This window comes from Molossus molossus, unplaced genomic scaffold (genome assembly GCF_014108415.1).
Source record: "Molossus molossus isolate mMolMol1 unplaced genomic scaffold, mMolMol1.p scaffold_m16_p_10, whole genome shotgun sequence".
Classification (NCBI taxonomy): domain Eukaryota; kingdom Metazoa; phylum Chordata; class Mammalia; order Chiroptera; family Molossidae; genus Molossus; species Molossus molossus.
Window position 1 is genome coordinate 78800365 of NW_023425345.1, and position 23678 is coordinate 78824042.

The following is a 23678-nucleotide window of genomic DNA, read 5'->3' on the forward strand; positions in this document are numbered from 1 at the left end:
TCTCGGAGTGGAAACAGGCTCAGGTACAAGAAGACATTTCCAGTGTGATTGAGCTATGTGCGTTCGACTGAAGCATTTTTTGTGTGGTTGTTTTTGTAGTGATTTCTTTAAAAACAAATAAATTGAGAGGTAATTATCACATAGAGATAGTTTTCCTTTTATAAAAACTTAATATTAAAAAAAGTTAAAATCCAGACCCTCCCAATAAAATAAAGTAAAAAACAACAACAACAAAAAACCCCACTCCAGTTAAAAGTTATGGCTTCAAAGTTATTATATCCTAAGATATGCTGACCAAACCACACCCACAACCGTGCTTCTAGACATCATTAAATACTACACTCGGATTAAATATGATTCGGCTCAGGCTGTTCCCTTTAGTAGGGCCCTGAAGTGGGGGCAAACCTCCTATCTTCCCTCCACCATGATCAGATAAATCCAGTAAAAGACCCATGCAGATGCCTCCCTCCCACCCCTAACACCCTCCCCACTCGTTGCCCCCCTTTCCCTTCCCCACCCTAAACCCACCACCAAAAATATACACTGCTGTTTCCAAGATCTGGGACATGAAGGACAGATGTAACATTCCAATCCGAGTCCCAAGATCTGGGCTGCAAACTCCTTGGTCCTTCCTTGACGCTGCTGAGGACGATGCCCTGGGCTGGCTCATTTCCCACGGTGGCAGCTGACCACAACACCCACGACTTAAGCCAAGATGCTTTCCCTGTGCACCCCATCCCTCCCTCACATTTGGACCTCAAAGCCTCATGTGCCATGGACAACTGGGCCAGCTTGGGCCCCAGTCTGAATGGAGGGGAGCAGTACTGAATGGGAAGAGCAGCCGCAGGGCAAGGGGGACCTGTGGCTCAGAGTTGGGGGTGGGCGGGGAGGGAGACCTGCAGGCAGGGCACCAGGAAATGAGACGCTGCTCACTATGGAACAGAGGCACCAGCACGCAGACGGCATGACAGACACCCCCAACCTGCACCTGCACAGAAAGCTCAAGCAGGGAAGTGCACACCAACAGACAGACAGACACAGACACAGACACACAGACACACACACACACACACACACACATACATATAAGGGCGTGGCGTGGACCAGGCACAACAGGAGATGTGCCTTGGCACATGCACACAGGCCAGACAGACGGCCGCAGCTTCTGTCCCCACTGGAAGTCTCCAGAGGTCCCTGCAGGGGTGGAGCACGGGCCCAGAACCACCTGCGAGAGGGGCCACCTGGTGTGCTGGGTGGGTCCCGGCGGAAACCTGCTCACACGGGCAGCTCTGCTTCCACGGGCCCCAGGCCGGCCACCCTGGCTGTGCACCAGGCGCCCTGGTTTGGCGGGACTTCCCGCTAGAACCAGTCTCAGTTGTGGCACCGAGCTTTCCACGCACTCGCTCTCTGAGTCTCCACGCCACTAGGAGGTAAGTATAAAAGGTGTCTGTGTCTCAAACCCAACATGGGAGTGAGCGGGTCTCCCGGGCTCTGTCCCTCTTTCGGACCAGGCTCCTGGCCGCAGAGGGCTGGGCAGAAACGAGAGGTAGGCCTCCATCGTACGCTCCGCAGGGCAGCTCTGTGTAGTCCTCGCTGCCCAGGGCTGCATGTAGGGGGAGGGAAGCAGGGTTAGATCTTCACGTCTTCCTGCACACTGAGCTGCGAGAGGGTCTTCTTAATGCGAAGAGCCGTCAGGCGGGCCGCGCCGTTGGCATACCAACACTCTCGCATCATCTTCCCCATCACGCGCAACGCCTGCACAGAGACACAGAGGGCATCAATTTAACCCTGCCCGGCGGAAGTCTTTCTGGTCCCTAGGCTCCTCCTCATTTTTCAGTGCAAAGTCTATCAGAATCTCCTCTCCCTCTTTGGCGCTAAGGAAACTCTGTGCAAGTGTCCCTCTCCCCGTGCTTGTCCCTCCCTCGGGGACAGGCTGTGCAGGCAAAAGGAGAAAGTCTCAGCCAGGAGAGGGGGGTCTCCCAAGCACAGCCAGACACTCCTCATCATCTGGGTGATCCAGACAGAAATACCCACAACAGCCTGTGACCTGAAAATCATTTGTCAGGTTTGAGAATCCATTTTTGTAACTGTATACTAATTGTTCTTTTATTTTTATTTTTTAAAATTTTTTTATTGATTTTAGAGAGAAAGGAAGGGAGGGAGGGCAGGAGAGAGGAAAGGAGAAAAAGAGTGAGAGAGAGAAATAAATCAATTTGTTGTTCCACTTGTTTATGCATTTGTTGGTTGCAGCTTGTATGTGCCCTGACCAGAGAGTGAACCACAACCTTGGTGTGTTGGGATGATGTTCTAGGGCCCTGGCCGGGTAGCTCATTGGTTAGAGTGTTGTCCCCACACACCAAGGTTGTGGGTTTGAACCCTGGTCTGGGCACATATAAGCAGCAACCAATGAATGAATAAATAAGTGGAAAAACAAATCGATCTCACTCTCTCTTCCCCTCTCCCTCTCTAAAAAAAAAAGTAGCATATGAACCAGAAACACACCGTGGCCCAAGCACAGCCCTGGCTGTACCTCACGGATCAGAGGTTACAGAGATGGAGGGTGGGGAGCAGCAGGGAACCAGCCCGAGAGCAGCCTTGTCAGAGGCGCAAAGCTACCCTGCCACCGCCTGGGCGACACAGGCGACCGCGGGGCAGCCACGAGCTGTGCGGACGGTCGCCGACGGACTGCTGCTGGCCAGAGCCCCCGGCCAGTGGCCTTCCATCCCTTCAGCCGTGCAGCGCACGCCTGCGCAGAGGCCGACAGGAGCAGCGCCGGCAGGATGGCGGCGCAGCAGCTCTCGGGCCTCATTCGCATCCTCTGGAGTGAGCCCGACCGGGTCCCCGGGGCCGGTATAGACAACGCCACTTCATTCAGCTGAGGTGTGACTGAGCAGCTGTCCCTCGTGCAGCAACGCCCTCTAGTGGTTACCCTCCTCGAGAGAGCCCGGAGGGGAGAAGAGGGCCAGAGGCACTTAGGCTGCCCCCTGCCCCCTGAAGACTCTAAGACCCCAGAGTTCCAGGTTTGTTAGGAATCTGTATCATGAATTTGTCCTCATTTCAACTCTTTCCACAAAATGTTATCCCCTCCTCACTTCATCTGCCATCCCCCCCAATTCAAATTCTCCACATCTTCCTCCCTTTCCTGAGTTGGCGGAATGGCCCCCCACAGCCGTGCCCGCTGAGTAGCCCCTCACTTCTCTGCAGCCGCCATGGGGCCGCTTCTTCCCTGGGCCGTGGCCTGGCTCACCCTGCGGCTCCACAGTCACTCTCCTAGTGACACAGGTCTAATGGCTCCCGCTAGCTTTTTGTTTGTCTCTTGTTGACCACTTCTCTTTTTTTGGTGGTTGTTAATCCTCACCTGAGATTATTTTCTCCGTTAATTTTTAGAGGAGAAGGAAGAGAGAGGGAGAGACAGAAACATAGATGTGAAAGAGACACATCGACTGGTTGCCTCCCGCACAACCCTGACTGGGGCCAGGGATCGAACCCACAACTCTTTGGTCCACGGGCCAATGCTCTAACTGCTCAGCCAAACCAGCCGGGGCTTGACCACTTATCTTATTTGTGTCCTGGGAGCCAAGCCTTTTTCTTCTACTAGGCTGTCAATTCCAAAGGGGACCCCACAGGGCTCAGGACAAGGGACTATGGCCCTGCAGGGCTTAGTATATAACACAGTGGTACATCATAACTGACACTCTCAGGGGGTACCCCTGGGGGTTGGACCCATTGTCAGGTAAGGTAGAAAAAATCACACAGATGGAAAAACAGCAGGAGGTGGGGGAGCTTCCTACCTCATAACTCTGCCACCAGTTGGGGATGTTAGGACGCAGCTTCTGGTCACATACGACCTTTCGCATTTCCTCAATGGAAGGGTCAGAGGGCACTAAGTCGTAATATGGCAGCTGATATTCTTCATGGACTCCTGGAAGAAAAGAAAATATCCACCCTAGTGACCAACAGAAGGAAGCGATTACCGATTACCGAGAACAGCCACACTGTGGTCTGCCAGGACCACGCCCCACGAGAGGGAGGAGGCTTCTTGGAGAGTTCGGCTGATCTAGGGAGGGACCAGACACAGACGGTCAGCCAGGAACACCTCCTTCATACCAAAAAGCAAGGAAACTATCAAAGACTACTGAGGTCGAATTAAAAGGCACCAACTTGAAAAGCTCCTGACTGGCCAAAGATTACATTTATGCAATATTAAGAATAGATATTAACAATAACTTCAATGGAAACAAATATTTAAAATCTACCAGTTCATAATGATGCTAAACAATAACAACAAAAACCCCCAAACCACTGTTACCTTTGTAAGATGATAGGTAAATAATTCATTATTTTGAAAAATGGTAAATAAATGGAAATCAAGTATTTTTCCTGCCTTTCCTATTCAAACTATACATCTTGGTAACCAAAGAGACAATTAGGGGAAGTTTCTCTTTCAAGAAGTCCAGCTAATACATGAAGATAGACAGAATAAAAATATTGGCATTTTTCAACCTCTAATGAATTTAGACAATGATTGTCTATGACTGTTAACATCACAAAAAGAGAGATAACCAGATGTACCTTGTAACAGGACTTTTGAAACACACACACACACAATATGATTCTAGTCGTTAACGTAACTATCACAGAAAATTCACAGATCAGAAGAACATGTGAATTCCATAAAAAGACAAACAGGAAATTTTACAGGACAAATGACTGGATTCTCCAATTAAAAAACTTTGGGGGGAGGGAGTAGGGGAAGATGGAAGTAAAACTTATAGATAAGAGACTTAGGAGTTGCGTCCATCATCCACAACGAATGAACATTATTTCAACCCTAAGTTTGAACAAACTCTTTAAAAAAGAAATTAGGAGAAAATTGGGGGAATCTCAACACTGACTGCTGTTAAATGATATTAAGAATTAATGTTCATTTAAAAAAGTATGATAAGAGTATTATTTTTGGAAGTTAGAGCTACAAATTGAAATAGTTTCCATAATAAAAAATTAATTTAAAAAATCCAATGTAACTTTCTCATGCCCCTTTCCAGGAAAAATTCTGCTGTCCTGAGCTAGTAGGAGAAATTTTTAAATAGAATCTGACTGGGTGGTTATCTAAGGGGTAGTTAAGAGCTTGAGCTCTGGCCTCAGGTGCCAGGGTGTGAACCCTGGTCTATCAGCTGTGTGACCCGGACAAATGAGCTCATCTCTCTGTGACTCGTTTTCTTCATCTGCAAAATGGTGACAAGATTACTACCCACTTTATAGGTTTGTAGTGAAGATTAAATGACTTTATACATAAACAGGGGTGAAAGTTAGCATTATTATTATACACTTAGCCCCAATTTCAGCATGACATGAGGAAGAACAAATTAACTTATTTGGTTTAAAACCTATGTGACCAGATTTAATCTCTTTTCTGTTTACAAGGACCAAAATTTTAGATGTAAAATTCAATGCATAATACCTAGATACCTCCTCCATAGTTTGAATTTTACCAAAGACAGAAAAGATGGTGATACAGAGAAGGGCTCAGCTGGAAGACTCACTTCATTGCATCCGCTCCCACTGACCTGGAATCTCTTACATCAGAGATAAATGGTTGAGGGCAGGGTTCTAGTGGTCCTTGAACTTGTTCTCACGGCAGAAAGTTGTTGTAAAATACTGACGTACTAAGCTGACGGTAAAAATGTTCCCGGCTAAATCTGACACTACCTTTTACTGGATTCCGACATGAGTGAGCAGTGGCAAATTTTAAGGAAAAAAAAAAAAAAATACAAGGGGAAAACAATTCATTTTGAGAAAATTCCATACATTGGTAAGCTTTCGCCTACAAATTTAGAAATTACCACTATTAACTTATCAATGAAGCCCATGCTCCCCAGGAACGTAGCTTGAGAGCCAGTGTGCCAGCACTGCATACAGGACACTCCTGCATAAGTCCCATGCTCTTCCTTTCCAGGACTTTCCCAACCGCCAAGGACCGATAAAAACAATTTGTTTAATTTAAAAAGCTGCCCTGGCCGCTTTGGCTCAGCGGTTAGAGCATCGGCCCATGGACCAAAGAATCCGAGGTTCAATTCTGGCCAAGGGCACGTACCTCAGTTGCATTTCGTCCCTGGCCCCAGTTGGGGTTGCGCAGGTGGCAACCAATCAATGTGTCTCTCTCATATCGATATTTCTCCCCTCCCCTCACTCTGTGTGAAGATAAATGTAAAAATATCCTCGGGTGAGGATTTAAAAAAAAAATTTAGAAAGCCAAATAAGCCTCCAGAATGGTTATCACAATGTAAAATACTATTTTAGAAGCTGGTCCAAAGAATAATACATCCTTAGCACAGCTACCTCCAAAGTTCCCTCATATTTGATGAGAACGCTGTAATTGGACTCAGTCATTAGACAGCCAACCAACAGGTTGTACAAAGGAGGCAGTAGAACACCAGCATCCTCAAGTGATCCAGCATCCTAGACCGGGAGGCAGGAGCAAGAGAAGGCAGGAAAGAAAAGTACCTCCAGAATTGCATCTTCGAGCAATCTCCCAATATACAAGCCCGAGGGCATAGATATCAGCACATTTAAAGGAGTCAAAGTGCTTCATGTTAATGGTTTCATCAAGTACTTCAGGGGCCATGTACCTGCAACAGGAAAGGAAAATGACCATGCATAGAAAAAGATGACTTCTTAACACATTTTTGATCACTCATGAGTTAACTCCTGTTTTTCTGCCCAAAAGTTGCGGACCGCGCACGAGTTAACTCGGGTTTGCACTTGCATTAGCTATTTCAGTTTTTGAAACTCAGGGTAATATAGGATTATTGTATTTGCGACTCTTCGCCCTGAGGGTCGAAGTTCAAAAAACAGCACACACCGTTCTATGCTCTTGAAGTAGCTAGGGAATGGGTATCTGCTGGTTCAGATGAGTGCAGCTCAGAACCTAACATGCAGTTTGCCCAAAAATGTGCAGTCCCTGGCATATGTCTTAGAGATTTCTATGCGGTACACAATGTGTTAAATCAAAAAGTCTTGACTCAGGAGCCCTCTGACTGTGGGTGAGCATCACCCCAAAAAAGCTCCTTGGGGAGGAAGAACTTATCAATTCTTTTATTGTAAACTCCCATGTGTTTTGGATTTAAATCTAAATCCCTCAGCATAGGTGTAGTAAGTAGCATAGGCTCCTCTAATCTGTACCTCTACTTTTTAGCCATCAAGATTTATTTTTAACATGTTTTAATTTCTTGGCAGAGGTATTGTACTGTGGGTCACAGGGTAGTAATATATAATACCTAGTTACTACTGGGGTCTTGGACTTTATTAAATGTAGCCACAGTGATGAGTTGAACTTACATTTCATTCTACACTTGTTATCTTACCTGATTGCAGATATGTGAAAATTAATTCTAGATAGTCATCAAAGTCCCTCTCAGCTAATTAGTACTACTTGATCCACACCTCTCCACACATTTACACAGTAAGGCAAATCAGGGGATCACCTCAGGACTCACAATTTGGGGCCTGGGTCAGTCATTCACTCAGAAAAAAAAAAGAACAATTTAGTGAAATTCACTGAGATTCAACAGATAAACAGACCTCCTCTCTTCCTTCCTATGAAAAGACAGCTCCTTTTCCAACTCGTGAAATAGATCTGCAATCACAATTCCTTAGGCCTTACTTCATTTTTACGTGAAGCAGGAAGCAGGCCCATAATCCTTAGAGTGCCCCAATCTCCACCCCGGATTACCTCTGCTCCAGCTTGGCAAACCTGCCCTCTAAACACGGAGCAAAGCATGCTCCTCGCCTCCTCAGGGGAGTCTGCACAAGTTACCCCTTTGGATAGCGACATTTCCCTCCTCCCTCAGACAAGACTGGTGCCTATCCCCCTCCCAAATCTTGCTCCAGATTCTCTTCTCTGCTGCTTCCCTTGCCCAATGCCAACACCAGCACCAACCCTGCATGTACACTTTTCTGTGGAGCCATGATCTTGGCACCTGTAGCTGTTAGGTGTAACTGTAGCTTTCCAGTGCGGAGAGTGAATGTTCAACTTTCAGTCCTCTGAGAGCAAGGACCACACCTCCTTCTCTATACCTCCTGCACAACGGAGAAGGGCACGCAGGAGCTACTCAGTACAGGTACAGGGTAAGGGCGGAGGCCCAGGGACTTCCTACCGTTTGGTTCCCACCCTCTGATTTGGGGCAATGTCAATGGTGTCGGTGACTGCATCGTGACGGACGGCCAAGCCCAGGTCTGCGATTGCGCACATGCCATTCTTTTTCACTAGGATGTTCTTTGACTTTAAGTCTCGATGAGCAATTCCAGGCTTCCCTGGGAGGAAAAAAGCAGGGATCTTTAAAGAAAGGTAGTAAACATGTTAACAAGAAAGAATCTGCAGCCAGAGTGAATGTTAGGAAGGTTGTGTGAGTTCAAGTCCTGGCTTTGCCTCCCACTAATCCAGTAACCCTAGAAAAAAAACTTCGCCCATCAGTACCTGAATCTCTCACCCATAAAACAAGACTGACACCAGCACTTACTACATGGAAATGTTGTGAGGATTAAATGCATTAATGTAGGTAAGTAACGAGCTTAGAGAGGCTTGCGTATTAGCTAATATTACTATTAATACTACTACTACTCACCTTCCCTGAACTAATATGCTCCAGAATTGAAGTGCTGAGGAATTCAAGAAAAACTGTAGGTTCTTAGATCAAACAAAATCACCAACCAATAATAACGACTGCTGATATCCCCACATGGGCTAGGAACGGAACCAAACTTCAATGGCTGGTTTTCTGTCATGGCCAGCAAGTGCTGCTGCCCTGGTCAACCAGGCATCAGGGAACACCCTGCCACCAGAACAAGATCGAGCTGATGGTACAGTCAACAAGCAGGGATGCTCAAGCTCTTTTGCATCCAGGAAAACCTTCCTAGATTAGCAAAGCTCAGGGTCTATCCATCAAGCAGTTTTCAACCAAGCTGCCCCAACGAATTTGCGTAATTACTAAACCGACGCTCTTATCGCATGGGTTTGTTGAATCGTCTCAGCTCCTGTGTACTGTGTACTTCTGAGATGATTATTCAGTGAGCACCAGCTCACCAACCAACAACTATGCCAGGCCATGGAATGGCAAACAACTGAACATTTCCACTAGAGTTCCGGAGGGAGTTGTGAAGACAGGTGGAAAGAATGCCCTGGAGATTCTCTTGTTCTTACTCAAGTGCAAATCTGTCTCCTTTAGATTAGGTTACACTTCCTGAGGTCCAGCCCAACTTTCTCAGGAAAAAAAAGTCTGGGAACTAAATCAGGATGGTACAAGCTTTTATTTATTTAAAAAAAAATTTTTCCCTTTATTGTTTTAGAGAGAGGAAGTGAGAGGGAGAGAGTGACAGAGACATCGACTGGCCGCCTCCTTCAAGCCCCTCACTGGGGATCAGGCCCACAACCTGGGCCTGTGTCCTGACCGGGAATCGAACCAGGGACCTCTTGGTGCATGGGTCGATGTTCAACCACTGAGCCACACCAGCCAGACTGATGGTACAAGCTTTTAAAGACTACTCAATGTTACTGCCCCATAGCTGGGTGTACTCACCTTGGGTGCCCACGATCTCCATGTGCAGGTGTGCCAGCCCACTGGCAGCAGACAAGGCCAACTTAATCATCCCCTCGATCGTCACTGTGTACCGGTTAAGATAATCGAACAGGGAGCCATGCTCATGATAGTCCGAGACGAGCCACAGCTGTGTCCAGGTGCCATTATCTGCAGAGAAGCACAGAAGAGTTCCAGAAAAGGCACAACCCAGAGGTTGAGGCAGGAAAGGAAGAATATGTGTAGCACACAGACTCCAGTTAGACGCCTGAATTCCCACTTCTTGCCTCTACACCTCCTGAGGCTCCCTCGACACCCGTCTCATCTCCAGGTGTCTACCCATTCTAGGCTCCAGGAAGGACAGAAGAACAGTAGTTCTTTTTAGACCTGCTCCACTGTTTCATGTAGGTGGCTATAGGGTCCTGGACAACACTGCATTACAACACCAGATTTGAAGTGTGAGGCACCCAGAAGACGAAGTGTATGCTTAGGGAGAGTAACATGTAATATCTACCACACTGCTCTTGATCCCAATGAAACTCGCTCATCTACGTGTCAGCAATGACTGGCTGCATCCGCCACGCAAGGGGGATGCTTCACAGGTCCTGCTCATTACTCTAAGATCCCTTCTTATAATCTGAACTTAATGGGATGACACTGGTTAATAAAATTATATAGGTATCATCTGTACATTGTACTGTGCATTGACCACCCCAAGTCAAGTCTCCTTCCGTACCATTTATGCCTCATACCCTCTTCTACACCACCCCCATTCTTCAAGACCCTGTGAGCACAACCCCGCCCAGCCTAGCACCTGTCTCACGTGAGGCACTTCCTTCCCAAATCCATCGCTCTTTCCAGCTATGAGCTCTCTCTGAGTAGAAAGAGCTCCTTTGTGCATTACTGTATTCCAGGCCCAAAACCACCTTCAGTGCATGATAAGCACACGTCTAAGTATTCCAGAGAGGCTACTTGATCCTCACAAGAGCAATGGAAGGTGGATTGCATACATTTTTATACATTGTGTGTGTGTATGTGTGTGTACGTGCAATAGGAAGCAGAAGGGAGAGGAAGAGTGGGAGAAAGAGTAAATCCAAAATCTGGTAATCCAACTGGGTTATGCTGCAGTCAACAGGAAAACTGGAAATTGAACTGAGATCTCCTAAATTCCAGGTCAGTGCTGAAACACTACACTATACTATATATTGTGTTAAAAACACAAGACACAAGGAATCCAATTTTCCTCCTCCCCTGGCCCTAATGTGGATTTCAACAGCCAGATCCCAACTCACACAGCTGCCAGAATCAATGAAGGGGCGGCTTCTGGAAAAGCACCGATCTCAGCTTCTCTGACTATGAACAAAGGGTCCACCCAACATACCCCTCACATTCCAACCAGCCCGAAGGCTTGAGGATCCTGTCAGTAAGTTAAAAGGCAAGACATCTTTTGATCCTTTAAAATATATGTAAGGTTTAAATTTTATCAAAAGGCGACGTTGTTTTAAAAAGGAATATCATATTCAGAAGGAGAGAAAAATGATCTCTTCCCCTCCCCCCTTGTGTGAGTCCACGGCACTCGGGGCAGCTGAGGTCACTACAAACCCCACAGCAATGTGAGGACGGGCAGCCTGCTGCTGTTTTAGAAAGGAAAAATAAATACTTTGCATCTTCCGTAGGCTTTGGAGACACTAACTTCTAGAACTCGCTGTGCCACCAGAGGAAACTGTCACAACTGCCAGAGAGACTCTAGAAATGTAAAGCCCATGGTCTTGGACTTCAAGTGGACAACCTGCCTCTGTGTCTGCTGTCCCCTCTTCCCGAGGGCTGTGAGGGCAAGAAGCTGGCAAAGATCCTGGTCCATAGTCATCAATAGATGTTATTGAACTGATGAAGGAAATTTCAATTACACCCACAATTTCATAGGCCCTCACAATGTGGCCTCCGTGGCCTCCCCGTCTCCACTGTGACACAGCCAGCCCAAGTTGCCCGTGGGTGTTCCCAAACACACCGCGCCTCTGCTCGCGGGTCTGCAGGGAACCTCCCACGGTCTTCCTTCCTGACCGGCCCTGCTACCTTCCACTCAACCAAGCTCAGGTGTGACCTCCCGGACCCTCTCTCACCCCCAACTGTGCTCACTAGAATGGCGTGTTGCTTGATCACATCCTATAATTAATCACTTTATCTCTTTTCTAGTGAGTGAGGTCCTCAAAAACAAGAACACGCCTGGCCACACAAGAGAAACTCAAACATGAAAGCAAAAAAGACAGAAGCGAGGAGGAGGAGAAGATAAGGGACCGCAGGTGCAAGTGGACCCAACGCCGAGTCTGAAAGCCAGGAGGCAGTGCTCTGGGCGGGCAGGTCACTGCTGCGCTGTGCCTGCTCCGTGCAGATGTGTGAGTGCTGCAGTGTCACAGAACGTGGACAGCATGCTCTCCTGGGCCATCCTTTCCTGGCAGGAGCTGAGGCCACAGTTCTTCACTCCAGTTGTTCAAGGTGCACTTCCTGAGTCCCTCAGGGACCCCCATGGGGGCAGCTTTGGGAACGTCGTGGAAGGGAAAGTGAGTGGGTAGGGTAAGAGCTGTATCTTGTTCACCTGCTTAATAACTGCTTATTTACTTGTTTAGTAACCTGGGTTTCTATGTAAGCTTTTATAGAAGAAAAGTTCAAAAATTATTACCTTATTTAGACTCTCTTTCTATGGGTGATAACTATGAAGACAAACAGCGGTGTCCCCGTCACCCCTCCATCTGGGACTATGGCTGGCTTTAGAATACCCTGTATCCAAACCTCGCCCTTTACCTTTATTGTCAGCGGCAATAAATCCAAGGATGTTTTCATGGCGCAGCATGACTGTCTGGTATATCTCTGCTTCCCGAAACCAAGACCGTTCCTCCCGAGAAGAGAAAATCTTCACAGCCACATCACCACCCCTCCAGCGGCCACGCCACACTTCTCCAAACCGGCCCTTGCCAATAATCTCCTGCAAAACGATGGTTCGGGCCACCGTGCGCTGGACAAATAGTGGTAATCCTATGGACCAAAGAATGGAAAGAAAGTGGGCACTATTATTTTGCTAAACTTTGTTACTCCACTCTCGTTGCCACACTGGAAAAGCCCTTACCACAGTGCCCGTGCTCCGCGCCCACTGACCGTGGAGAGCTGCGGCTGCCCCGGCACCAAGTCCAGGTAATCCACCAGAGGCCTCAGCCATGCAGCCACTGAGAGTGGGCACAGAAAGGGAGATGCACAGGATTAGCTGTTTCTGATCTAATCAGTTTATCCTTTTGGTTAACATGGATGACAGATTTGAATAGAAATGTCTGACCAGACTTATCAACTCTGCAACCAGCCTTCTGTGGGCCCATCTCTCCACATCTGTCTTATGCTGATAAAGAGGAAAGAGGGCAGAAAAGGACAGCAAAGGCTTGAGGCCTGGGAGCATCTTCTGGCTGCTCTACTCATTCGCCACTAGAGGGCAGTGCTGTGTGACCTATGAAACCAAAATTGTGGTCAGGGCATATAAAGACCTGGAGAGCCAAGTTCTGCTCCCAGGCGGAGCTCCAGGTGTAGAGTGGGAGACTACCCATGCTTATCCTAAGATTACTTTTATTGTCTTTACACGACTCATTCAATCTCTCCCGATCACCAATCACCCGTACCATCATGACTGACTCTTAACTCTCACTTCCTCTCCCTGACCAAATTAAAAAATGTTATCAATCCCTAACTCTTGTGGATATGAGCTACAATTTACTGTATGCTTTAAGCACTATGCTAAGGGCTTTACATAAATTATCTCATTTCCTCACAAACCTCTATAAGGTGAGGAAACCAAGGCCCAAAGGGGAAAGGTTAAGTAAATTCATACAAGCAGTAAACAGCAATATAGGGATTAAAATCTAGAAACATCTGACTCCAAAGCTCATGTTTTTAAGTATATATAGTATAAAACCACCAAAATGTTTCTCAAGTTAGACGCCTTCTCCCCATCCTCTCTGTGCCAGTCCTAGTTCCGGCCCTTCTTTAAAGCACTTCCAACGAGTCTCTCTGCTTCCCGTATCACCCCCTCCTGCCCTACAACCCACACTGCCCACCTCACCCCGCCCTCTCTAACAGGAGGGTGCTAAATGGATGAATTCATTCCCCACACCACAAAGGAAAATAGGAACTTTTGTTTCCCACAGAAAATGTTCCGGAGACACCTCTCATCTTGCCAGAAAAAGCATGGTACCTAAGGCCCTTTCCTCCCAGGTTAACCTGCCCCTCCCCACCCCAGAGTGGCCAAGCCATGTTGGCCTCTTTACTGTTCCCTAAGCACTGGGTGAACTTTTGTGCCTTTTTGTCCTTTTGCTCAAGAGATTTCCTTGGCCTGGAATGTTCCCTGCCCTCTCATTTCTCTTATACCTTCGAATTCAGTCTTCAAGGTCCCTTTGAACGCACCCTCCTCTGTGAGACCTATCCCAACAATCCCATCTTCTACCCAACATGGGCTCAGCTTCTTTCTCATTTGTGTTCATTCTGTATCACCCGGAGCATATTCAACATACATCTGTGCATGTGAACTGAAAGTCACGTAAGCAGCAAGGACTTATTCACGTTAAAGCCACGGTATTAAAATTCCAATGCCTTGGAAGCTCTGCATATTCTGAATTAAGAATGGACTAAACCATCCAGCTGACTAAGCAGGCGCCATGCACCTTCCAGAGCCCCAGCTAGACTCTGGGGATCAAGCTACCCTTCCCCTCTAACTACGAACCAAGTCAGGCGTCAGTCAGGCGTTCTAACCACTGCCCACCTCTTTCATCAAAGAACAAGCCACATATTTTCTCTTCCTACATGTATACTCCTTTTAAATATATTCATCATTTTGGCACTCTCCACTGCAGAGCTTAATAAAGGAAAAACCACTAAATTCAAGAGATGTCACAAAGTATTCCTGGTACTCAAGGAGAAATGTCTGGCCATGACTGATGGCACAACTTCCCTACAGAACATCCTTGTCACACGGCAAAAAAATACATAAACACAAATATGACTCTATATGTTTCAGCTACAATGGCAACAATAACCCCTGTGGATGATTTTTTTTTTTAAATCCTCACCTGAGGATATTTTTCTATTTATCTTCAGATAGAGTGGGAGGGAGAGAAGGGGAGAGAGAGAAACATCGACATGAGAGGGACACATCAACTGGTTGCCTCCCGCATGACCCCGACCAGAGCCAGGGATGAACCACAACCGAGGTACATGCCCTTGGCTGGAACTGAACCTGCGACTCATTGGTCCATGGGCGACGCTCTACGCTGAGCCAATCCAGCCAGGGCCCTGTGGATGATTTTTTATAAGAACAAAATACCACCATCACTAAAATAATTGTTTATCTTCATAAAAAGACTGTTTTGCAGTCATACTCATATCTAATAGCTGAACTACACACCCTGAGGCCTGAACAACCCACCTTCCTTTATCTTATTCTGGTCTCACAGCAAAGTCCAGTGCTGGTTCAATTCCCTCACCTGAGGAAGACTCGGTTACCAGCAGGCTGGACAAGAGGTGATGCTGATGCCCTGCTGGAAGCCCAAGCTGCCTTTATTTAACCCCCACGAAAAACCCCTGGGCAACTGGAACAAGTCAATGATTCACCAAACCCCAGCGTTCAGCTTTACTCGGTGTCCTTAAACTCCCCTTGTGATTGCTCAGAGATCAATGATTAGCTGCCGCCACCTCACGGAACACGGCACACTCCTGTTTCTCAAAAGGGGCGCTTAAACTGAGCACTCCTCCGCTCAGCTGGAACCAGATGAATTTTAATAGACATATGGCTACAGACCTTGGAGAGAGGCAAAGTTTCTGGAAGGGAGGGTTTTGCACTTGACCTTTGGAATCCCAGGGAATGAAAGATTTTCTGTGACTCCCATTATCTTATCTTATTACATGTCAGACTCTGAAAGGAGGGGAAGCATGAAATCAAATGACTCAATGCTGCTAAAATCAAACGTAAGGCCCAGCTTTTTTCAAATGCTCTATCCTGCTGGGAAGCAGTAAGGAAGGCCAACTGCGGACACAAGGCCTGAAGAACTCAGTACCTGAGCCAGACCCTGATGTGGAGAGATCGTAGACAAGGTCCTGGAGTGTCTTGTCTTTGGAGAGGCACATCTCACACGAGGGATCTTCCATGTCCAGCCTCTGGCGGTTGTGATAGACACGCTGATGATAGTTAATGACAAGGAAAACGACGATGATAATGAGAAACAGGAGGAACACGGGGCCGGCAATGATGCCGACCAGCTCCACAGGGCCCCACATGGAAGGGTGCTCGGGCTCCTTGAGGTGACCTGGGTCAAGTGAGAGAGGAGAGGGAAAAAACAAAGAGTAAAAACAGAATGCATTGGCTTATTTATCCCCAACACTTCCAAGTGAAATACCCATTCTCTCTTCACGTGCTCAAGGTGTTCCTGACCTCTCAGTGTTACTGGACTAGTTTGTCTGCCTGGATGCTCTTAAAAGCAAACCTCTCTAGTTAAGGAGACCTTTGCAGCAGTCAAATCCATAACCCACTTTGTAACTTCATGGTATTTTTCCCATCTCAGTGCCCTAGGTAGGATCTACTTCAACTCGTAACAGCTCCTTTAAGCTGCTCCAGTCTCTCTCCTACTCCTCTGACCTCCCCAGGAATATCTTCTAAATGCAGACCTAACACTTCCCAGCCTTGATCACTGTCCTTTTTGCCTAATTCTAGACCCTCTTCCCGATTATGCCTTCACCGCCAGCCAACAGCTCCTTCACGAGGCTCAGGATCAGCCCCGTACCCTGCCCTGGGATTCCTGCCTGGCTCTCCCACTCCTCAACAGCTGCCTGTGGCCCCTCGGCCACCACCCAAACTTCAGCTTTCATCTCTGGGACCAATGTGACAATAATCTGTCTCCTTCATCCTCTAATCTACAAACCTGATGAGGGAAGAATCTCATCCTTTGTCACCTTAGGGAACTTCAAAAAGGTACCTTTACCTATCATCAAACAAAGGGATTGGGGAAGCATAGAAAAGTATGAAATGACAGGGATGCCCTACCTCCAAGATGAGCCAATAGTCCAACAAGGGTGTCCACTCACCACTGGGAACCCTCAGGTCGATCTTGTTGCAGAAGTCAGTATAGCAGCAGTGGGTGTTACGCAGGTCCTCGGAGCTCAGGCAGTAGAACGGCTTCCCAGCGGGGACCAGCTCCACTTTGGGGATGCAGGTGCGCACGTGGTGCTCCATCCCATCCAGGTTGAAGATGGAGACCATGCAGGCACCATCCGTTTCACATGTGTAGTTGGCCTGTAGGCAGCTGGTGCACGTACACAGCAGAGCTGCAGGAAATTTGGGAGTAGACATCGACATCAATGATAAGATCTTATCCTAGGTCTTTTCCAGACTTAGAATATCATTCCTTGGCATACCTGATTTCCAAAGTAAGGAGCTTTTATAGGGATAGGGTCAGAAAGATGATATCGTCAACAGAGGCACAACCTTTTTGCCTGTTTATTCAGCTCACAAACAAGACTTTGTAGACTCCACCATTTTCTTCTAAATGCCCTATTTTATGCCTATGAGACACAGAGAAACTACCTTTTGAACTCTGCCTCAGACTTACTACAAATTATTTTGTGGCTGGGAAAGACATTTTTCTTTAAATTTAGAGGCCTGAGCATGAGAGGAAGGCACCCTTTGAAGAATGCAGGTCCTGCCTCCAATGTGAGAGCACGCGCCTTCTCGCTCCCTTGCCACCCGAAGCCACGCGGGCTCCTGGAACATCATCGCCCCCTCTCCCTTCTCCAGCGCCACACACGCCCAGCTTCCTGAATGCAATCACACACGCATGCTCTCACGGTTTTTTGTGGCAATGCTCTTTTTCCTGGCTAATTCTAACAAATCCTTTAAAATTTAGCTTAAACATCACTTCCTATGAAAAGCTTCCCCTGATGCCCTAAGCAGGTGGCTCAGTTGGTTGGAGCATTGTCCCCATACACCAAAAGGTGGCAGGTTCGATTTCTGGTCAGGGCACATGCCCAGGTTATGGATTCGATCCCCAGTGGGGGCGTGTTTGGGAGGCAATCAATTGATGTTTCTCTCTCACATCGATGTTTCTCTCTCTCTCTCAAACCAATAAACATATCCTCGGGTGAGGATTAAAAAAAGAAAAAGAAAAGCTTCATCCTCTTCCTTTGCTATGGCAGGTACCTATCCCTCTCGTGAGGGGCAAAAACAATATCCTCCAAAGAGGATAATATTAGTGGCATAAAAAGGGCTCGATAAGTTCAACCCATTCTGAAAGGTCCCTGGATATCACGTTAAAGATATATAGATATAGACACACACATGTGCGCGCGCACATATACATATGTTCAAATAGGCAGTGTACGCAATCATCTCTGGGACTAAGTACATAAGTAAGTAAATTTTGCTGGGTGTGTAGTATACATAAGTGCAGACTATTGACAGGAATTACTGTAAATGAATTTGGTGCTTCTAAAAGCTAGTTCAGCAGCCCTGGAGTTTGAAATCCTTTATTTATCCATCTAACAAGAATAGCACAGACAGCAGCAGTTGTTGCTCCCCAACACTGTCTCCCATGAGCCTAATCTAGCCCTGACCTCTTGGGATGGGCAGGAATATGGCTTTAGCCACAACAATATTTAGGCTGGGATGCAGGGCTGAATGAGGTACTCGCCCATCAGGAAATGGAGGTGGCAGGGCCCACCCAGGTCTCAGACTGGACACTAAGTGAATACTATCTGGATACTGAGTGGGAAGGTATTCAAACTAGAGCCCCTAGAGAAGAGACATGTATGACCGGTCCCATGAAAAACTAGCCTGTTGTAACTCACCCCTTTAGGCTGTAAACAGGCTATCTTTGTTTCTTTCTCCAATACACTAGAAGGCATCTCTTGGCTTTTCCGATCCAAAGACAGGTTCTAAGTATCTCAGTGTCCAACCCTTCCTTTCTCAGGCTTTCTATAAAGGACATGGTCCCTTGCCCAGCTGGTGTGGCTCAGTGGCTGAGCGTCAACCCATGTACCAAGAGATCCTGGTTCAATTGCTGGTCAGGGCACATGCAGGGGGCAGCCGATCGATGTTCTCTCTCACATCGATTTTTCTATCTCTTTCTCCCTCTCCCTTCCTCTCTCTAAAAAAAAAAAAAATCAATAAAAATATATTTTAAAAAATAAATAAATAGCCCTGGCCAGTTTGGCTCAGCGGTTAAAGTGTCGGCCTGCAGTCCAGAGAGACCCAGGTTCGGTTCCCGCTAAGGGCATGTACCTTGGTTACAGTTTGTCCCCAGCCCTGGTTGGTCGTGCAGGTGGCAGCCACTTGATGTGTCCCTTTCATGTCGATGTTTCTCTCTCTCTTTCTTCCTCTCTCTCCCTCCCACTTTATCTGAACAAAAAACGGAAAAAAGAAAATGTCCTTGGGTGAGGATGGATAAATGAATGAATGAATGAATGAATGAATGAATATAAAATAAAGGACACAATCCCTTGCCACTCCCGCCCAAGGAAACAAAGGGGAGACGGCACCAGCTAAAGGAGCAGTGTGGCTCCTCGCTGCACGGCCTGTGGTTATCTTTTACAGCATCTGATCAGATCTCTTTCTTCGGGGAGAAATTCCAGAGCATGTAGCTACCTGCTGAAAGGTTTGGGTAGTGTTACATTTTAAAGGCAGGAAGTTTAAAGCAGGTACCCTTTAGACTAAGTTCCAAATCTGGAAGGAATTTTAAAAGTAAATTCCTCCATCCTGGCCGGTTTGGCTCAGCAGTTAGAACGCCAGTCCCCGGACCAAAGAGTCACAGGTTCAATTCTGGTCAAGAGCATGGGCCTTGGTTGTGGTTGAGTCTCCGGCCCTGGTCAGGGTCATGCGGGAGGCAACTGATCAATGTGTCTCTCTCATCATCGATGTTTCTCTCTCTCTCCCTCCCTCCCACTCTATCTGAAGATAAAAAATGAAAAAATATCCTCAGGTGAGGATTAAAAAAAATTAAAAAGTAAAAGTAAATGACTCCTATATTTCAATTCCAACAAGAAAGACTAAGAAACCTCCTCAGTTTTTCCTCCCAAATATCTTTATTTGCTCCCTCTTTTAATCCTTGTAAATAGATTTACTTCTGTGACCTTCTGAATACTCAATCCAAATCTCTTCCCAAGCATCAGTCGTGACTGTGACTCGGGAAAGCTAATGCCCACTGCCCTTTGTCAGTGGGGACGTTCAAGCACAAAGGGGCTCCCCACGGAGCGCACACTTCTCAATGCGTGCACCGAGATGTCCAGCAAACAGAACAGCATTGGGTCTATTTTGGGAAGCGAGAAGGGAAAGCGAACAACTCCAAGAGGGCTATTCTGAGCACAGTGGGACACGCAGGCCAGACCCACAGCCGCCTTTTGAAAAAAGCTCACTTTAGAGTCGTCAGAGCAGGCAGGAGAGCCAGGAGTCTCTGCTTCCAGACACTTATCCTCCTTTCACTGGTTCACGGCCCCTTTCACAGTGATTCATCCTGGAGAATGAACAAACCCACACGTGGCTCATTATTTTTGGGAAGTTCTTAAACAATCTTGGTGTAAGACAGGAAAGAACAAAAGTGGTGAAATCTACGTTCGACTGGACGGAGAACGGAACTGGGAGCAGGGCCACGTGGGTTTGTGATAAGGAATTGAGCAAGTCCCTGAATCTATCTGGGCCTTGGCTACCCAACCAAAAAATACTATTTATCTGTTTTTTTTTATTTAACCTCACCCAAGGATTTTTTCCCATTTATCTTCAGATAGAGTGGGAGGGAGGGAAAGAGGGCAAGGGGGGGAGGATCGACGTGAGACGGATTCATCGACTGGTTGCCTCCTGCGGGACCCGACCAGGGCCGGGGTAAAACCACAACCGAGATATGTGCCCTTGACTGGAATCAAACCCGAGACTCACTGGTCTGTGGGCCAAAGCTCCAACCACTGAACCAAACCAGCCAGGGCGAAATACTATTTATCTTACAGAAATGGTATAAAGATTAGCCAAACATCCAATAAGTGCTGTGGGTGCTCTGAAAAAGATTCTCTCTGTACCCATCTGTGTACGTTTATATATTTCACAATGAATGAGAAGTCTGAAAAAGATTTATTTTTGAGATAACCATTACCACTGCCCACACCCCTAAAAAGGTTTCAGTTACTATTACTAGATCCACAGCAGGGTATCATGGCAGGAAACAGGTCAGAAAGACCTAAGGCTCAAATACTGGCTCTAATATTACTCACATGACCTTGAGTACGTTAGGAACCTTCAAGCACCCTAGTTTCCTAATCTGCAAAGTGGGACTGTTAATAATTATGTCACAGGACTACATAAGAATTAAATGAAATAAAAAAGTGCTTAGCAAATAGGTGCTCGATAAATTTTAATCCCTACTCTCAATGTAAAACTCAAACACACACACTGAATGTGTCTCTTTATCCACTAATTAGGAAGTGGCAAGTTACAGCAAGATCACAGCAAGAAACTGCTGAGCCTCAGCTCTGCCAGTAACTCAGTCGCGTGGCATTGGGCAAGTCATTTAACCTCCCTGAACCTCATTTTCCTCATGATTAACCAGAAAGAAGGGACTGAACTAGATGACCTCTAAAACCCTCCTGCTGAAATTTGAATCTAGTTTATTTCTAAATTCACACTGTTTGACTCACTGGTCCAACACTGGGAAGTTCTGCTTTAAATTTATATGCCTTATCCTGAACTTTAAAGACAGACATTATGGCTAGTCTTCTGTAAATATTCATTTTTCATTGAAATAAAATAAGTGATAATAAAATTATACAAACATCTGAATTTACTATAAATTTGCTAGTACACTAAGTCACAAACCTAATTTCTATGTCTTTGAAAAGCTAAATCTGGATTAATGATAGCAGCTCTTTATGTTTCATACTGACTCATCAAGTTAAATCAGTCTACACACGTGTATATAAACACATACCTAACAGTTACGTAGTTGAAATAACACAATTAGGAAAACCAATCACAGAGGAGTAACACAATCATTCTACACACAAACAAGTTAAAAGGTGGCTGGAACGAAATCCCCACTAGCACAGCATTGTGTTATTAACAAGCTAGTCAACTGAACTGAAGACAAAACCGCTTTGGCAAGATTTGAACATGGTTCTAAAGTATGAGTAGAAGGTGGTCTGTGGTAGGAAGTAATGCAAATCTGATTCGTGAGAGAGCCTGTGTTTTAAGGAAGGCTGACAAGTCCCGACCTGGGCAGACTTGGTCTAGCTGCATGTGTGGAGGCCCTAAACACTGCCTGGTCTCAGCAAGGAACCTCCCCACAGGCAGGGCACTAGCTGGGTCCCCTCTTAGCCACTGGCAGACACTGGGAGGACACTCGGTGAGGCTGTGGCTCACTGGGAATTCCTAAGAACCATCATTCAGGGGTACACTTATGCCACTCAGCCCAATATTAGGCCTGAGACCACATCACTATGGGACAAGGTGTGGGACAGCATAGAGTGTTGACACCAGCCTCAAAAGGTAAGGGGCATACTGCAAAACATGCACAGCTGTCCTGGGAGATAAAGGTTCATGAATGTTCCAAAATGTTTTAAAGCTACGGTGTTTATGATTTCGGCCTAATATTAAGTGCTCCTTGGAGTTGATGTTTCATCAACTTAGTCCTTGTGTGAAACACTGTCCTGTTCAAGCACACTAAACGTGCTGCTTCAAACTTCACCGGGCAACCTTCCAGTTCTAGAGTATCCAAGATTTGGTGCCCAAATCAGCTGTGCTGCTCTTACTCTTCATGATTTTACAAGCTGATCATAAACTCCCTCTCAGCCCTCATCCTTCTAGATGACAACATCCATCAGACAGGCCAAAATGATAGGAATAGCCTATTACAATGCATGATTATTTTAATTATTCCTTTCTGGACCTTATCTAAACCCCCTACAGCTTCTTTAGGATAGAACAAAGACCACAACTCTACACAACTCTGATCTGAATAGCCAAAGTGATCTTGGAAAAAAACAAACACAGTTAGGAGGACTCACACTTCCTGATTTCGAAACTTACTACGGCCATTAAGTATAGGCATATACATTAATGGAATAGACTGCAAGTCCAGAAACAAACCTATACACTTATGATCAACTGATTTTTAAGAAGAATGTCTAGAACCTTCAGAGGGGAAGAGGAGCCTTCAACAAATGGTGCTGGACAACTGGATATCCACAAGCAAAAGAATAAAATCAAATCCTTACTTCCTACCATATAAAAAAAACTAACTCAAAATGGATTTAAAAAAAAAAAAAAAACATAAGAGCTAAAATATATATTTTAAAACTTAAAAAGAAAAAAAGAAAACGAGCAAATCTTCATGCTCTTAAATTTGGTAATGTTTTCTTAGATACCATATCAAAAGCACACAATTAAAAACTTTGGTGTGCCAAAGAAGAATAGTAAGAGAGTGAAAAGAACCTACAGAATGAAAGAAAATATTTGCAAGTCATGTGTCTAATAATAGTCTAATATATAGAATATATATACTTTTTTATCCTCACTCGAGGACATTTTTGCATTCATCTTCAGATAGAGCAGGAGGGAGAGAGGAAGGAAGAGAGAGAGAGAAACATCGATGTGAAAGAAACACATCGACTGGTTGCCACCCACACGACCCAGGACAAACTGCAATCGAGGTATGTGCCCTTAACGGGAACCGAACCCGGGTCTCTCCTATCCGTGGGTCAACGCTCTAACTGCTGAGCCAAACCGGCCAGAGCAGCTAGAATATATAAAGAACTCTTACAACTCAACAATGAAACACTATTTAAAAATGGGCAAAGGCCACAAACAGACATTTCTCCAAAATACACAAACTGCCAACACAGGCATATGAAAAGATGTTCAACATGATCTCAAATGCAAGTGAATTTCAAATTCAAATGCAAATAAAAACCACAATTAGATACCAATTCACACCCATGAGGAAGGCCATAAGAAAATGAAAAAGAAAAATAGCAAGTGTAGGTAAAGACCCAGAGAAACTGGAACCTTCACACACGGCCGGTGGGGTCACAGTGGAAAACAGTTCA

General features: G+C 46.1%; 1 protein-coding gene across 2 annotated transcripts in view; it reads right to left on the minus strand.

Annotated features, from left to right (window-relative positions):
• Window positions 1-529: 529 nt before the first annotated feature.
• ACVR1B (activin A receptor type 1B) overlaps window positions 530-23678 on the minus strand; it is a 34398-nt gene continuing 11249 nt past the window's right edge. The window contains exons 2-10 of one of the 2 annotated variants that reach the window (XM_036252791.1): window positions 20004-20101; window positions 16683-16922; window positions 15659-15907; window positions 12372-12602; window positions 9576-9743; window positions 8157-8313; window positions 6505-6629; window positions 3792-3922; window positions 530-1755 (exon numbers count right to left, since the gene is read on the minus strand). In XM_036252791.1, the coding sequence (XP_036108684.1) occupies window positions 1630-1755; window positions 3792-3922; window positions 6505-6629; window positions 8157-8313; window positions 9576-9743; window positions 12372-12602; window positions 15659-15907; window positions 16683-16857 (1362 nt within the window). In that variant the 5' untranslated portion in view covers window positions 16858-16922; window positions 20004-20101 and the 3' untranslated portion in view covers window positions 530-1629. The remainder of the gene's footprint in view (window positions 1756-3791; window positions 3923-6504; window positions 6630-8156; window positions 8314-9575; window positions 9744-12371; window positions 12603-15658; window positions 15908-16682; window positions 16923-20003; window positions 20102-23678) is intronic. The other variant, XM_036252790.1, reaches the window with a different exon arrangement.